This window comes from Ascaphus truei, chromosome 1 (assembly GCF_040206685.1).
Source record: "Ascaphus truei isolate aAscTru1 chromosome 1, aAscTru1.hap1, whole genome shotgun sequence".
Lineage (NCBI taxonomy): Eukaryota > Metazoa > Chordata > Amphibia > Anura > Ascaphidae > Ascaphus > Ascaphus truei.
Window position 1 is genome coordinate 414,989,211 of NC_134483.1, and position 18,587 is coordinate 415,007,797.

Sequence of the window (18,587 nt, forward strand, 5' to 3'; positions counted from 1 at the left end):
GGAGAACACATTAGTCCCATTCATTTGAATGGAGCTGATCTGGTCCCCAGTCGTGGGAAACAGCTTAATAGCATATTTAATATCTGCAAATGTATCCACAGTATGACTGTGCCATCTGCATCATTCTTGACCTGTCTTACATGATCCTTCTCACAATGTACACAATGGGGTATGCTGCACACCAAATTGAAAAAACTAATACATACAGTTTACCGGTGCTGCTGGTTCAAGGAGTACCTGTCAGGATTATTCCAAGGCAATATTCAGGAAAAAGGGTGATCCAACACTCATCAAGAAAATGTATTGGTGCCACACAACGTTTCGACCTAGATAGGTTTTCTCAAGTGACTAGGCACTTGAGAAAGACCTATCTAGGTCAAAACGTTGTGTGGCACTAATACATTTTCTTGATGTCAAATCCGTAGAGCGTTGGATCACCATTTTTCCTTCTCACAATATCTCTGCTCTTTTTTTTGCTATATTCAAGAAAAAAACAAGAGAGTCATGGGAGGCTGTGAAACTGCCTGAATTTGGTAATGTCTCCCTGAAACTCAGGGAGCCCTTTTCGATATACAGAGAAGCAGGGTAATGTGCATTTAACAATGCGGTAACCTACATTTACTTGAAGGGATCTTAATGCATTATTAACTGTGGTTAGGCTCTTCTCATCGTTCTAAGGGCCAGTAAGATTTGCCAACTTTGTAATTCTATAATTTTCCAGCATATTAACATTATGACATTCAAAGTAGTCCCCTCACTCTGAAAGACCACATCATGTAACTCCATTGTTACTTTACATCATGTACGGCTGTTTTAAAATACACTACAATAAAGTGTGATGACAAACCGTGAGTGAGAAAAGACCAGGCGTAAAGAAGTGCAGCAACAAATAGTCTGCTGCTGAAAGATCTATGTCTCCAGACAGAGGGAGTCAGGCTGTGGAAGACAGGTCAGCTGCTGGGTGCAAGCGATAAAACTTTTGAAGTTTGAGCTAGGAAGGGATTGTGGTGGGGAGTACAACAGCTGTAGGCTGTTATGACAAGATTAAAGTGTTAGAAAAGTGTGCTACCACTCTGGAGAGATTAGGATAATTTACTATTATTGAGTCCTGCCATGGCATTTTTCCCAAGGACTTCAAAAAGGGCACGTTTGATGGCTTAATTTGCATTCATGCTTTCATTGTTCATAATCTTTCATAATAGCTGACTATTGAAAAAAGCAGTCTCTCATTTGTAGCCTTTACACTAAGCAGACACACACAGTGCAATATTTTAGCTTTTCTTTGTAACCTTGTTTCACTTGGACAAAGTAGCACTAAATACACCACATGAAAACATCCCAATATTTTCAGTTGACCAAGTAGACACCGTTTCCAGTGTTTGCATGATGATGGTCAGTAAATTGGCACAGTTTCACAGCCCAGAATTGCTGTGCCTCCAATGTACCATATGTACCATATGATAATCCATGTTCACAATGGCATCTCCACAGCATAGATGGGATCAAATAGCCCTACACATGTTGTCCTCTCAAATTCCCAAATATTTTCCTATAAGAGAACACTTGTGCAATACATATCAACTCAACACCTTTCTATCTCACAGAGAGAGAGAGAGAAAGACTTGTTGTCTCTGTTCTGTTATACCGTAGCCACCTCTCGCATAGCCGTCATGTAGCACCTTTTCCCTCCCTCCCGAAAATTGATTCTTAATCTGTGTTCAGATTAATGAAAATTTGTCCAGAAGCGGATTTCTCTCTGTCCAAAAAATACGAAATTGTGGATTGGCCGAGAGATCTGCGGAAATTCGCCGACCAAAGGAACTGGCGGCTCAAAATCTGCAAACAAAATGTGCACATCTCTTCAAATAACATTATGTTACCTAAATAGGTAACGGACACTATTTTCCCTTCATTTATTGGGATCCTCAAAGCTAATCATATGCATAAATAAAGTCTGTTAGCAAAACCACTATCCTTATGTTATGTGCGTCTTCCAATACACTGCACATGCGCATTGGTCAAACTTTAATGTGACGCTATTAACATAAGTTTTAATGTGTGTTACCAAAAGCTAAAGCAAATCTTATTATAATATTATAAATCTATCATTTTTAGACTAATTCACCTTAATATATGGTATATATAATAATAACTTTATTTCATATAGTACTTTTCTCCCAATGGGATACCAAGCACGTCACAGTTACAGCACAGAGGAATGTTACAGACACAGTCCCTGCACAGATGAGCTTACAATCTGTTTTAGTGCCTGAGGCACAGGGAGGTAAAGTGACTTGCCCAAGGTCACAAGGAGCTGATACCAGGATTTGAACCAGGTTCCCCTGTGCCATTGTTATCAGAGTCAGTGCCTTTAAGTGTATATTAATATAAATTCAATATGAATTAATATTGTTGGGGTATGTATGGATATACATTATTGTACACCCATACATTTTGTACAGTCATTATTACATTATATACCAGATTAGTTCACACAAACATAACCTTAATCAGTTAAAACCATAATATAGTTTATATGTTTCAAACATTTATATGATCCATCATATATATCTTTGTATGACACGTATAACTTTATGTAATGAAATAGTTAAGTCCTATACTTATTACATTGCTTTTAAGCTATTCCCAGAAAAAAGAAACTAAATGAATATCAGTATCTGGATGGGATTAACGGCAGCTTTTGAAAGGTTCTAAATATCGTAGCGTTCTTCCCAAGCTCTAACATGAACGGAGGTCTGAGGATTTACAATATTAGGTAAACTGTTCATTACCATATGATTTGCAAATGAGTAAGCCCATCGTCCGTTTAAATGTAAGGATCAGTTATTTTTAAGGAAAATGCCAAGACATTGTTGGGCTAAGCACTTTTGGGGATAGGCGTTACGGATATGGATACGTTAAATTGACATTAATGGAACATTAAAAAATTAGCGACATTCTGAGGATTGACCCCTTAGTTATAGTATGTGCCAGCCTGAGATAAAATTCAGCCGCATTTAATTCAGTTGCTCCCTACTCCAACAGGAGTATTTCAAATCCCCCCTTCCCCCTTCTGCCCCTCTAATTAGTCTATGTACACTGCTCTATTAAGGGAAGACTCGACTGGTGTTTGCATTTGTGCTATATATTTGTTAATACACCATCTATATTTGTTTGTTAATACACCATATATACATTTATAATGCCATTATTTAATGCTAGTGTTTAGATGATGGTGAAGTCTAACACCTTCGTTGTCAGATTCCCCTGGCAGGAAAGAGGTTAACAACACATTATTTGTTAAAAATGAATCCCAAGTTCAGATCTTGGCACTAAGCCTGGAGCAGTGATATGTGAAGATAATAGAGGGGATCTTGTTTCATGTTGAAGAGTCTTAGACATCTCTTAGCTAATCACGATCTGTGATATTAACATTCTACATGCTCTATGAGCAGGAAAAATGGGAGCTCTCTCTCTCTCTATTTTTGAAGCCTTGCTTATGACTACAGCTTCAGTATCCCTTTTCAAGTCTTCAATTCCTGTCTCTTCCTCTTCCCTTGGCTGCCACATTAGGACGGCCATGAGAGAACATGGGATTCAAAGGTCTTTTGTTCCCTTTTCAGACAGACGTTTGGGATTATGCATTTCTGTTTTATTCATTTATTGTAGTTGGGAGGGCAACAAATAAAAGTGACCCAGAGCCCTGCACACTATAGCTCAATGCCACTTTGAAGATCAGTTTATGGTTAGAAATACCTCGTTTTAATTGTATCATTTCACAAAGAAATCTACGATTGATATCAGGTGCTGTTACATATTTTTACATACTGGACACCTAACAAGCTCCTATTGAACATACAATACACATTGCTGTTTGATGTAATTGTAAACCTCCCTTTGCCACATTTTTATTTAATAAAGTAACATTTATAGCAATTTTATAAATAGTTTTTAAAAAGCATTAGAGCATTTTTTTCACTTTTTTAAACGTAATTTATAGCTTTGTTTTAATACATGTTAATAAAAGTTATGTTCTAGATCTGTTCCAAAATTGGCGGCAAAGAAAATATTTAACAATGTATCAATGTAATATGCTTCCCTTGGCTGAGCTCAGACAGGGAGAGTTGCGACGTGCGCGTGCTAACGTGCGCGCACACGTCCGTCGCACATTTGGGTTGTGCGGTGGGAGTTTTAAAACTGAAAACTCCACCGGCGGCAAAGTGCAGCCAGTGTTGTCGCTGCGACATTTTGCCAGCACAACTCAAATTGAAATTTGGGGCTACAGTCGCGTGACGCGAGCTGGTTCAGCCAATAAAGGCGAACCAGCTCCGTGACGCGCTCATTACACGCCCCTGCCACGCCCCCAAACACCGCGATCTGCCTCCTGCAGTTTGAGCACAGATCGCTGTGCTGCAGGAACATGCGGCGGGGGCTCGAACGCTAGCAAGCTGCCGTAGCAGCTGGTCTGAGCGAACCCTTAGAAAGATTGTCATCCTTAAAGTAAAGATTGCACTTGTTTGCATCCAATGTAAAAGGAATCTTATTTTTCCATAGGTCAGTGTAATTATAATTATATTTGATACTTATTGTTTTTCTCTTTATCTAGTTGGTTAATGATGGAAACATTTTTTTTAGTTTTTATACAAAAACCCAAAACATTGTTACATTTAATTTTTTTTTCCAAAGCACTTAGATACCATGGAGCTATTACAAGTTCTTTTTTTTTTTTAAATGGATACAAAAATACTTATATTTATATTAAACAGTATCCAATAGTATCTAATCACCATAGCAGAGATTGGCCAGGAATGTTATTATTATAAAACAGACATGGCCAGCTCTGCATCACACTACATTTTCCTAAATGTTACTGTTATGTCTGAAACACGTCTCCCCTTTGTGTGTTATTTATATTATTTGTTATCTATAGTATATGATTGTCACGTATATTACTGCTGTGAAGCACTATGTACATTAATGACGCTATATAAATAAAGACATACAATACAAAGTAGTTAAAGGAAACATATTGTTGAAGCTGCAGGCCAAGCAAAATCCTACATGTGTGTTTTTTTTTAATAAATCAGTTCTGTACTATGAGAAAATACTTGTAGCATTTAAAAAATTAAAAAACAACAACTATGAATTACATTTTTAATGTATTATGATGGAACAAGCATTTTTTCTTTCTATTGCAACCATTTACAAAGTCACATCCCCTTCCAATTCTGAAACAGGCTCTGGCACACCCTTTTTGAGCCCTGCCCTCTCTCTAGCAGTGCACCAATTGTATCTAGTGGCTGCCTGGTCACATGATCTTCCCAACAGAACTTTGCATCTTTGGTCCTCTTCTGCTGCACTGACAGCCATTTAGTGAACCCCTGAGCCGAATCTTCGTCGATTGATCACAAGAGAATGGATTGATCGGCAACTTAGCTAATTACTTATCATTGTGTGGATTGTATTGATGCACATATTACAGGGAATTTTTTTTTAATGGCAGCTTGGACTGCTGCTTTAATGGCTACATCCAATCAGGCCATTTGATTTTCTAACCTTTGCCAGGTTTTCAATTTATATTTCTTGGTCCCTTACATAGGTTCAGCTACCGGCACTGTTCCCTCCTCAGTGTTATCTTACTCTGACTACATCACCCGACCAGACGACCACACCAGCATTATTCGCTTTGACAAAGATGAGACTGAAAAAAGTTGTCGAATTATCATCATTGATGACTCCCTGTACGAGGAAGATGAGACATTCAATGTTACACTCAGCATGCCAATGGGTGGACAACTGGGAGCTGAATTCTCAAGTGCTAAAGTGGCCATCCTTGCTGACACAGATGATGGTAAGAGAGCATCTAGGACTGCTGGGAAAATTGATAGATAAATGTTATGTTCCAAGGCCAAGATCTTATGGTGGATTACTATAATGTCATAAAAATGTGGTATAAAAAGCCCCATTGTATTGCCATTTTTGGGAATTTCACCACAAATAATGAAGCTGGTTTAAGATTAACATAGTTTATCTCTTTAGCTATGTAAATCAATTTTATTGCACAAACATGCACATTATCCATATGTCATTATAACACTGTATATAGAGTGTACATAGTTCCTTTCAGTTCCAGAACACATTAAAATGACAATAGCCATCTACTGTGGAGGTTCCTTGTAGCATATTCATGGCACCATGATCTGCATAGCTGTCCATTGAGAAGTCTGAGTACATCTATTGTTATGTGAGTGGGACTGAATAACTCACCCTATCACAATATTTATTTTAAACATATTGCACTATATTTTCTCTTTTCTTTCTTTCTGTACCCTGGCAACAATTGCGCTCTGGAGTTTTTCTTATGGCTGTCCTTAAAGAAAATGTACTAAAGGCGGTTTCAAATCCTCACCTGTGATTCAAGTAAAATACTCTAACCACTTGCTTACAAATCCTCACAATAATATATTATAATATGTTTCTTATATAGTACTGACAATCTATGCAGTTCTGTACGTAGAATTTTGCACTGCCCTGGAAAACTTACCATCTCATTGTGGTACCCGAGGCACATTAAGTTAGTGTCTTGCCCAAGTTCACAGGGATAGCCGACACTGGGTTTACTTTTGAAATGGATTCAACCACTTCAAAGACAGTGTTCTTACCACTGAGCTAGTCCTTCACTCACATATAAAGAAGGGACCTCTGTTTTGATGGACAATTATTTACAATTATGTTTAAATGTTCATCCACTAAGTACTAGAAATACAAATAAAATATACACATAAATCAAGACAGTGGTTTAATTACAGTTTAAGAATATTAAACAATAATTTATTGGATTTGATGATATTCATAAAAATATAGAAAACAGTATCTGCAAGGTAAAACGGTTCATAAAACATTGTGTAATTAATTGTTCTTCATGCATACTGTAGTTTACTTTCTGTAAGAGTAATATTTGTATTATTCATTTGTAACACAACAGGCAAATCTATTTTGTATTTTTGCTGGGACTAAAAATAAAATATCTAGAATTCTTTCAGGTTAATATGGGAAATTAACATTCTAAAACACTATTATTTCATTTAAAAAGCACTGTATTAAATATAAAGATTTACCTGTTGGAAAAAGGAACACAACAGCAAATGTAATCAAAATGTCATTACATGGGAGGGGTGCGGGTGGCTAAGACATCATTATAACGTTCAAAGGCCAGTCCTTAACGTTATCTTGCTCTGAGAACAGGAAGAGGGAATAAAAGAGGACTTAAAGTGACAAAGAAAATAACTGTTTTTTTTTCCCTCTGAGCTAAATAGCTCATTTTGTTTTACATTTGTGAAATGAGAAATCCACTTAGCAGATCAGGAACTCCTCCAGACAGAGTCAGCTTCCCATGGCAAACTCTCATCTCAAGTCTTAATGGTATTACTGAGGAAGAAATAAGATCATGCAGCACAGAACGGCTGCCATTTGGTACCATACCTATCAACTCTCTTTAATTTGGCATTAGATTAATTCTATCAGCAGCTGGGATTAATATCAAACACTACAATTTCCTTAACAAGCTCCAGCCACATTTGTAATGTTTTAAAGGGCTGCTATTCATTTCCACAGACTGTTACTGCAAGCATATCTATACTCAAGCTTGTTTGTCAAATCCCCTTTAATCCGACATTCTTCCACCTGTGCAGCTTTCACATCCATCTGAAACAGCAGTCTCCATTTAATTCATATATTACCTCCTTCACATACTAACAGTCCTTTATTAATGGGATATGTGTCAGCATTCACCTCAAACTGTACTTTATATATACATTTACATAAAGTAGATATTGATAGAAATATCCATTGAAATTAATTGTTCTTTATGCATACTGTAGTTTAGTTTCTTTAAGTGAGTCATATTTGTATTACCCATTTGTAACACCACAGGCAAAACAATCTTTTTTTTTTTGCTGGGACTTCCCCCAAATACATACCAAAACACGCCACCATTACATACCAAACCACCCCCCTAATACATATTAACCCCCAATACATACCAAATCACCCCCCAAATACATATAATTTAAAAAAAACACCCCCCAAATACATATTAAAAAAACACCCCTCAATATTAAATTAATACATATAAAACAAAAACCCATGTCCCAAATACATATAAGCAGCAAATAAATACAAACTTTCCTAACTTGGGTATGGTCTCAGACCACTGCTGCCCGGCACTCCCCCAACTGCTTTGCCTGGCTGCCGGCCCTCCACCGGGCCCAGCTCTCCCCCAACTTTTTAGTGAGGGAAGGAAGAGGCTTTGTGAGAGGGAAAGGACTTGGAGAGATTCAAAAATAAAGAGGGGGGGGGATCTGTTTCCGAACTCTGATTGCTTTGAGAAATAAATTAAAACAGGACTGGCTTAGTCTGTTTCAGTTACCAGGAAACACCTGGAGAGTTATTTACTCTCTTGTTGCAAAGCTTGGCCAAAAGCAGGGGGAGAAAAACAAGCACCAGATTTATCAAGGAGAAAACTACTGTTGAACTTGCAATGCTTTCATTTGATAACTATGGTGCTGTGTTCTGCACTGTTCCTTTCCCAGGTTTTCAGCTAGGAGACATAAGTAAAAAAAAAAAAACATTTGTTTCTTAATAACAATGCAAAATTGTCATCATACGTCATGGTCCTACTATGAAATGTTCTGCAGGTGTCAAACACAGGGAGTAATTCATTAAACTGGGATAGTGCACTAGGGCAGGGGAGCGCAAACTTTTGAAGCTGCGCCCCACCGTCTTCCCTTCCCCGGCTCTCGCACCCCCCTACCTTGTATCCGCGTCAAATGACGCTGCGGGGTCATGTGACAATACGTGACCCGCGGTGTCATTTGTTGCGTGTGACATCACATGGCCCTGATGTCGCGTTGCCATGGCGACGCGCCACACCGCTGGCTGAATCCCGGTAAGTGGAGTGTTGCAGGGGCCTCACGCGTTCCCCCGGCATTTGATGAGCGCGGGGCCTATGCAACCGCCCGCGCCCCCCATAAAAATTTCCCGCCCCTATCTCACAGAAACTTACGTTCATGTGATAGTTCTGCATTTGCAGAACACTGTGCCCCCCCCTCCCAAAATGTGTTTATGGTTAACACATAAATGTACAAAAGACCTAATAGAAAGGCAAGCTAAAAGGTTTGTGTATCCTGCAGGCAAACAATAAAGGTAAGGTTTCCTAGGACTCTTTCATAGACTCATGAGCATTAGTGTAATTGACCCTGTAAAGAAAGAAAGACAAGGTAACATGAGAATACGCTGTAGATAGGTCACATGACAGCAGTGACATAAACTAAACTTGTTCCATAGAAGAACACGCAAATCGCACTCACTTCTTCCAACACAAAGACTGCAGAATTCCACAAACACAGGGGCCTATGCACTAAGCAGCGAAAGGCCACTTTTCGACACCTTATCGCAAAAAAGCCGACTGCTATTCAGTACGCAGCGCTAAGTCGGCGATAAAAGACTTTTTCGTCAAATCTTTATGCCGAAAAAAACCCGCCAAACGCGCGGCGATAAGCCACTTTTCGGCACTTATTGCAAGTTTTTCAAACTCGCTCAATTCTAGTAGCCCTGATTAGCTTTTCGAGGCTGATCACCGCTCTAGAATGGAGATTTCCATTCTCCACAAAAAGTTGGCAACAAGGTGGCGAGAAGAGGCGAGACGGCACTTAGAAAAAAAAATGAATTTTTCCTGCATCGGATTGATGCCGGGAGACTCCGGAGCTGATACCGATTAAGATCAGCACTGAAGATCCCCGGCATGAATCGATGCATGAAAAATGCATTTACAGGCGACTTCATTACCTTAGTGGCTAACCGCTAAGGCAATGAAGGGGTTAACCACCAGTGCCATGCTTATTGTGGGTAGCGGGGGTGGGTGAAGGTGGTATTTGCCCCTTGGTGGGTGCTTAGGCCTTGCGGGGGGCTTGCAGGTGGACTTAACCCCTTCATTGCCTTAGCAGTTAATACCGCTTAGGTAATGAAGGGGTTAACCACTCCCGTTACCCACTCGGTAGGCCTATAATTGGGGCTAATACCCCTTTCACCCACCACCGCTACCCACAATACAAAAAAATACACACAGCAGCCATACTAACCACCTCCTAGGCCACCAAAAAGCCTTACAATATTTAATAAACAATAATACACAACCCACCCCCAGTGCCCCATATAAAACCATTATTTATTTTTTTAGACACAGGATTAATACAACAGGCCAGTTGGGGTCCCCGGAGGGTCCCAACGGGTGTCTGGGGGACCTTGGGTGGTCCTTGCTAGGCTCTGTGGGCCTCCAGGTGGTCCCCGCAGGTGTCCGTGTGACCCAACAGGGTCAATGGGTGGTGACCGCGGGTCCCTGGGGGCCCTCGGGTGGTTCCCACGGGTGTCTGTGGGCCCTCGGATGGTCCCCGAAGGTGTCCGGAGGTCCTCAAGTGGTCCCTGGGGGCATCCGTGGGTCCTCGGGTGGTCCCCGTGGGTCCCCGCTGGCCTGTGGTACCATTCCTGTATTTAAAAATAACAAAACCATGGCCTACATTTCAATAAATACACCTCCCCCCCCACCACCAAACACATACAGTACAGTTATGTGCAAAATAACTATTATCCAGATATGGATAATAGATTATTTGCCCATTATTAATCACAACATTAGCCAGCCAGCATAAATAAAGTAATTAAAAACCGTTCTACATACCCATGCCAACATGAAGGGTGTCCTCGTCAGCATACTGCAAGGCCATGTCCTCTGATGCCAGCAACAATACATACCAAATATATAATCTAATGGCCCCTAACCCCTTAATCACCGTAGCGGTTAATAGCCGCTATAGTAATTAAGGGGTTAACCAACCCTGCCCCACTACCCACCCGGGAGGCTTAACCACCCATCCCGGACCGACTATACCCACCCTGTACCCATTGAGTGGCTTAGTAGTACATCATACCCATATAATATGGGCATGATAAGCTACTATAGCAGTCAATTGTCACACTAATACAAAAGCATGAATGTCAAAAATACACAATACTAAAACAGATACAACAAGCACCTAAATGCACAGAAACAAAAATTAAAAGCACTAGCCAACCAAGCAATTAACTAACTAAAATTGCTAGCCAATCAATTAAAAAAATAAAACAACTAGCAAATCAATTAAAGAAATAAAACCACTAGGCATTCAATAAAATAATTAAAACCACTATGCAATCAATTACATAAATCAAAACCAATACTTAAAAATACATTTAATACCTAAAACAGTACCAACACAACAATTAATTCATACAACCACTAGGCAACACATTAATTAAAACCAGTAGCCACCAAAATACATTATTAAATAAAATCGCTAACCAATCTGTATAAAGAAAAAAACAAGCCATTACAATTCAAATCAATTTAATCTAAACAATAAAAAGACATAGAAAATAAAACAGTCAATAGAAGAAATGCATTTGCCAAAAAATGCATTGACTCCCACTGTATTCATCTGTACCATAAACAGGAACAGATTAATACATTAGCAGTCAATGGGCAATAAAAAACATAAAAAAAAAAAAAATCCAATAAAAAAACCTTTAAAAATAAAACTACATACATTCAAAATGTATCATACCTTTAGAAGCGTTGGCCCTCCGAATCCTGGGGAATTAGCAAGCACGGGCCTGTATCTTGGGAAGCAGGGGTCTCCGCACCTGAAATCAACGCGGTTCTGCTCCACCCCCTGCTCATCTACACTTGTAATACAATTTAAATTAAAATATTTTTATTTCAGGTGAGATTTACTTAGAGAGAGGCGGCTTGTGCTTGCGCTAGCTGCGTTAGATCGCGCTGATTTTGCTGACCTTGTGATGAATGGCACGATGTGCTGGAGCGCTGTGATACATTCTCCTACTCTCAGCTTCCGTGATAGCGGTCAGCACGTGTCAGATCAATATTATTCTGTAAATCTCGTTCTTGCAGGCTTTCACCGGTATTAGTACGGGTTAAGCAGATGATGTGTGTCTCTGACAGCTCTCGGTAGCACTAGTGACCAGACTTTATTTGAGTTATATCCTGCTCAAGCTGCTTTTGATAATTACCAATGCTAGCAACATTACGTATTTCAAGTCTAGTTTTTTTCCAGGCCTTCTCTAACTTGTCGCTGTGCACGTCAATGTCAGCTTCATATTTTTCATGAGCCCTTTATGTAAGTGTAACTGTCTGCTTACGCCTTGCGCCTTCCTGAATCTGTTGTGGTTGTGTAGCAGTCTCAGCGTCTGAGTTGTCACTCTCATGCGTGGTGTCTGGTGAGGGTCTGAGTTCTGCCATGCTGCAGGTGTATGTAGGCCGTTAGCCAGTGCGTATGGCGTGCGGTCTGTTATCTGCGTCAGCGATGGACAACTGTCTCAGATGGTGACGGTCGTTGTCCTGCAGCGGAAGCTGTACTTACAGGTGTCCGTGGCTCTGATCCATGTCCTTGCGGATGTCCGATGGCGTGGCCCTTGGTAGCCCTAGCCATCAGGACGTAGCGCAGGGGTAGGTGTGAAGTCTGTACCGCACTGTGTAACTGTGCAGAGCTGCACACTCAGGCAGGATAGGAGAGTGACAGTGCTATGTATAATGCACAGATCTATGAAGCAGTGTTGCAGCTTCTGTGTCTGTGAAACTGTTTTTAAGGCTTCAGGCTCCTTATAGCTGTGTAGAGCTACTTGCTCTGTATAGCTGTCTCAGCCCGTCTCCTGTAGAGTTGATTTTGACTGTTTTGGACCAAGCACATCCTGATAGATCCGTAGGGACAAGCAGATTAACTCCATCCCATACATCAAGCAAGGGAACCTTCTTACTTGCTGAAGTGTTTATTTGGGGCATGATACAAATAACAAGGGGGGGAAAGTACTGAGGGAACACTGGGGCATGAGAGCAATGGAGGGGGAAGGGGGGCTATAGGGGAAGTGGGCTAAATGCAAGATATAGGGATAGGTAAAAATCAGTAATTTTACCAGGATAGGAGAGATGACTGCTCAAGATGGCTGCTGGTACTAAAAGACAGCATGCTGGTCTGGGGTGATGGGAAGTTTACTGGGGCAATACCACCTGGCAAGGGGAGGGGGATCAGTCCATCCTGGTAAAAGGCAGGGGGGTTGCCAAGGCAACTGGCTAAAGCCAAGAAACCCAGAAGGTGTCGCAACATTGTTGCAACAGCTAGGCTGAGGAGTGCTGACAGACTGAAGACAGAGAAAAAACACAATCCTGTTTCAGGACAGTTTTCCTTTTCTGCAAAGGTTAATTTGGCCTAGATGTCTCCGATTTAACAATCTGCATACAATGTAAAACATTTGTTTAATGGGTCTTATTTATTCATTCATATTTTTATTTACAAAAACTATTAAACAGAATTTGTACGTTACAGCAAACATGAAAACATTTTAAAATTCCCCAGTACATTTAATTTCAAATGTTTTGCAGTGCGTGCTTAATAAGAATCATGAGCAAGACACAAGCATATGAGCTTCCATTTTACAGGGATCAAGGTGATACTGTAACCAACAGGATTTAGACGATGATCCTGGAGTAAATACTATAGATATGATACATGTACTCAGTTCTGTACAACTAGCACCCAAATACTTCAATGGTTGGACATTAACCAACTCTGCCAATGAGATGGCTTAGGAAAGAAACTACATTGATATCATTGTCAATTGAGATTCCCTTTTGTATTAAACAAGCATTTAATCTTTTGGAGCTGATGGAATCAGCACAATTTAAATAGAGTTGGGCAAATAATTTTGGTGGATTTGGATCCGTGGCGGATCGGCCGGATCATTTGTTCTGCGGATTTCAGGAGATCAGTCTCAAAAATGGCAATTTGCCTTTTGCGGATTTTTTATAATTTTTTTTTTTAACACCAACAATCCATCCGCGGATTCCGCAATCCGCAGACGGATTTTACTAATCCAATCTGCGGATTGGATTCTTAAAATCCGCTAATGGCTGTTTTGGATTATTCCTCGCGGATTGAAATTGTAACAATCCGTCAGCAGATCTAACACGGTGCAACGGATTTTGAATAGAAAACTCGGGAAAAACAAAGAAACGGATTTGAACTTGTTTGCCCAGCTCGAGAGTAAGGCCTGGGACATAGTAAGCGCTTAGGTGCTGCTGCTCGCTCTCGCTTGCTGCCTCTCGCTCTACCAGGAGCTTTTTGCTGTCCTGACAGAGGAGACAGCAAGCGCTTGGGAGGCGGGTATCATTGTGTGTGTGTGTCACTTGATAGCTGTCAGTGTGTGTGTGTCACTTTGAAGTGGTCTGTGTGTTTGTGTGTCACTGGGGAACGTGTGTGTGTGTGTGTGTGTGTGTGTGTGTGTGTGTGTGTGTGTGTGTGTGTGTGTGTGTGTGTGTGTGTGTGTGTGAGTGTGAGTGTGAGTGTGAGTGTGAGTATTATATAATATTTTAAAAATAAAAAAAAAAGACATGTTGTAAGAATAAATTATTTATTAACATTGTGCAATTTTGATAAATATATTCACGCACGCGCGCGCACATGCATACACACACACAGGCACACACATGCATACACACACACACATGCATACACACACACACATGCATACACACACACACATGCATACACACACACATGCATACACACACACACATGCATACACATACACACACACACAATGCACACACACATGCACACACATATACATACACACACACACACGCACACAAAGGCACACACACACACACATGCACACACACACACACAGGAGACATGGATCGAGGCAGAAGGGGGACAGACCGTCAGGGGGCGGGCCGGGGGCGTGCGCGTCACTAGCCGGGGGCGGGCCAGTGACGTCACGGAGCTGGTTCGCCCTCATTGGGCGAACCGCTCACGTGACCGGCCTGTCTCGCCGGCAAGCGGGGGAATTTTAAATTCCCCTAAGACCTGCGCTTCCGCAAGCGCGCGGAAGCGGAGGTGAGCCCCTACTAAAGCCGCTCTAATTGCGGCTGTAGGGGCTCAGTGCTGAGCGGGAGCGCGCTTCAGCACGCTTCCGCCAGCAAGCGCCAAACATGGCCAAGGCCTAAGACAAGGACTAGATGTGGTGGATAATTAAGGTGTTTTGTTTGCAATGTGAATAGTGAAAGGGAGAGACACCCAAACCAATTACTGGTAAAGGACAGACAACTTCATAGTCTTTGTGTAAGTGCATGAGAGTGGTGGTTTTACATAACTTAACCTCTGAACTGCTGGAGGGAACTTTAACATATTGCTTCAGAATGTATTTGAACAGTGTGGATCGGAGATAGAAGAGAGTGTGTCGTGACAGCTGAAGTTAGATGACAATACTACATTTAGATTTATTTAACAATGTAAAAGTTGTTTATTTCTTGCAAATCCCACCCGTTGGTTTCAAATATAAAAAAGTGTAAATTTGTGCAATAAACAAATGACAACATTTGAACCACATGGGAGCTTAATGGCTGCAGAAATGTAACACCTGTGCACAAATGATGGTACCAATAAAAACAATAAACTATATGTGTAAGGAGGTTGCTGGCATGTGCTGTGTCCTCTGGCCCCCATAACTCTGCATTTCCCACTCTTCATCTTACAAACTCACAGTCAGGTATGATAATATATTTGCCAATGTATAAATATTTATCAAAACACGAAGATAGGTAAAACATATTGCACACGTAAATCTTACTGTAAAATGCTGTAAATGGCTCAAGCCATATGGAGGGGGAAAGTGTGTGTAGCAATTTTTTCAACCTCGTCCATTATGTAACTATGTAATATAGATTTATACCAAGCAAAATAATTAATGTAAAAAAGAGCACAAGAATTTAAAGTTACCTACGTCAATAGAACATTATGAAAGGAAACACAAAAAGTTTGGAAAAGCAAAGGTGTTGGGACTTATCCCATAATCCTGTCTTGAATATGAAATCATATCCCATTATTTGACATCTTCAAATATTACATATAACATTCATAATGATGTTGGCCACTTGGACACCCGACCCGTGCAGTACATTTATTACTTATACATTACCATTTGTAATCATTTATAATTAATTGTTCTGTACTAAGTACCACACAGATGGTCAATTAGAATCGCATTTGGTAAATTTTGTCTTGTGATGCGTAATCATGTTCTCAAAACAAAAGATTGGCCTCCCTGATCTGGCCTCCCTGATCTGGCCTCCATTTTGACCTTTTCCCAGACTGGAATTGTAAGGCTTTTCCTAATTATCCATGAAAACATTGGGCTCAATTTACCACCTTGAAATAGCAAGTGGGGAGATTAAGCCACTTCATGCTTTTAACTACATCACTCCCGATACGTTTGAGGCACGATTATCTCATGGCATCTGATTCTGTGACTGATAACTGTGTCCGTTTTTGATGTGATAATATGATAACAGCGGTGTTTATAACATTTAAAAAGCTCATATACTATTTCCTAGTAAGATCATTATTTTATAGAAACCATATGTGTAAAATACCCCTACCGTCAAAACTCACATGAGTAAAATAATGAAAATAAATAGACTCATAATTTATGGAGCCTGCAACTTCACTTGAGCAAGATAAACCAAACCATTCACTGTATTGCCAGTCTAACCCCATTTGCTCATGGTTCATGAGATTATAATCCAGGCCTCATTTTGTAACTCTGAACATTGTCCATTCAGCATTCTCATTCCTCATGGTGCACATGGTTCTCAGTGGAGAATATGTAATCCAGGACTGGCAAAAAAAAAATGTCTGGGTGACAAGGAGATGAGCATTACAGCATTCAACGTAAATGGACTAATGCAGATACGTCTTATTTTCATAGCCTTACTTTTGTTTAAAGTTAAAAACAAGAAGTCAGGACAAAACTAATGTTTATTCTTTAACATAACTGATGGTTTTCCTCTTTGTCTGTAGAGCCGGCTTTCTATTTTGCTAATACTGATTACCATGTTGATGAAAGTGCTGGATACGTGGATGTCCGTGTCTGGAGAACTGGAACTGACCTTTCCAAAGCGGCCACCGTCACAGTGCACTCCAGGAAAACGGAGTCGCTGTCTGCTGAAGGTGAGCTCTCAACTGTGCTTAGAAAAGAAAGCCAACCAGTTAAAAATATATATGCTTTTCTAGCGAATGAGTATGTGAAGCAGCACTTTTGAAATCTTCAGTACATGGAAAAGAAAATATGAGTAAGAAAATGATTGATAGAGGAAAGCTGGATGAAATACTGAGCAGTTCTGTACTGAGGACCCCTTACGCTCTGTAAATTTGCTAAATGGTTTTCAGATTTGAAAAATACACTTGACTTATCAATGCTGATAGGAGACTTCCTAAGTGCCTGCACTTCACAACTGTGCAAGGCAGGATTCCAGAACTAACTAAGCACTTGTTGAATTATGGTGTAAGAAAAGGGTCTCATTCAACACACACCTTACAAATGAACCATTGTGCCTCCAATTCTCTTTCTATCCAGCGGGCACAGATTACGTGGGCATTAGCCGAAATCTTGACTTTGCTCCTGGTGTAAACATGCAGAGTTTCCGAGTGACAATCCTGGATGACTTGGGACAGCCAGCTTTGGAGGGCCTTGAGAAGTTTGAATTGGTTCTGCGTATGCCCATGAATGCAGTGCTCGGGGGGCCTAGCAAAACGACTGTCACCATCAACGATACCACTTCTGACTGTAAGTGCCATCCAAAGTTTCTGTGCAGTCATGTTACTCATACTGTACTTACAGGTGTCAGTCTCTTACACTGGAAGTAAAGCACAAGCAATTAGTCTAGCAAATTGCACGTGCATTATTTGATATAATAAAAGGAGAGTAGCTTATGCATTTTAGTATTAGTTAAAGACCAGACAAACAATGTGTACCGAGAGTGGTACACCAAAGAATCCCCTTTAAATAGGCGCACCGCAGACCTAAAAATAAAGACGGTCAGGGGTGGATGTGGTGTATGAAATGAAACTTTATTAAATATCCATGTAATGGTGTAAATAAAACAGTATATAGTGCTGTGCTGTATACTGAATAAAAATAGACTACTGTTGGTCTATCCAAATTCCGTCAAGCGTCTCACTGCGCTCCAGGTAATTGAACTGAGTTGTGTCAAGACTATATTTGCTCACTAAATTCATGTACCAAAAGGATCAGTTTCTAGAATAGTGTAGGTATACACTGTAGGGTCACTGGGGGTGAAAACCCCCTTAACTCTAGCAAATGCCTAGAAAAAGTGATGACTACAGTTGTTTATAGGGCATCACAGTATCATGGGGAGAGACCTATGAACGGGTAGGCAGAATAGTTAGTATGTTAAAAATCCTAATTACTGGCAATAGTAGTGTGCACTAATTCTGTCTCCCTGTGAGGTTTCAATGGATCTGAGTAGATGCTCTAGATATCATCAGTCTAAATGGGTATATTAACCCTGTGACCTATTTGTCAGTATAGGCTCTACAGATACTTGCAATATATCCACACAGCACATCCACGCAGTGTGTAAACTGCGCATGCGTCATATAAGTTGAATGTGTACGTAT

At 40.4% G+C, this 18,587-nt stretch overlaps 1 protein-coding gene across 1 annotated transcript in view; it reads left to right on the forward strand.

The window, feature by feature from the left end:
* FREM3 (FRAS1 related extracellular matrix 3) overlaps positions 1 to 18,587 on the forward strand; it is a 113,792-nt gene that overhangs the window by 55,126 nt on the left and 40,079 nt on the right. The window contains exons 6-8 of the mRNA XM_075614370.1: positions 5,600 to 5,851; positions 16,968 to 17,117; positions 17,524 to 17,733. Coding sequence (XP_075470485.1) covers positions 5,600 to 5,851; positions 16,968 to 17,117; positions 17,524 to 17,733 — 612 coding nt within the window. The remainder of the gene's footprint in view (positions 1 to 5,599; positions 5,852 to 16,967; positions 17,118 to 17,523; positions 17,734 to 18,587) is intronic.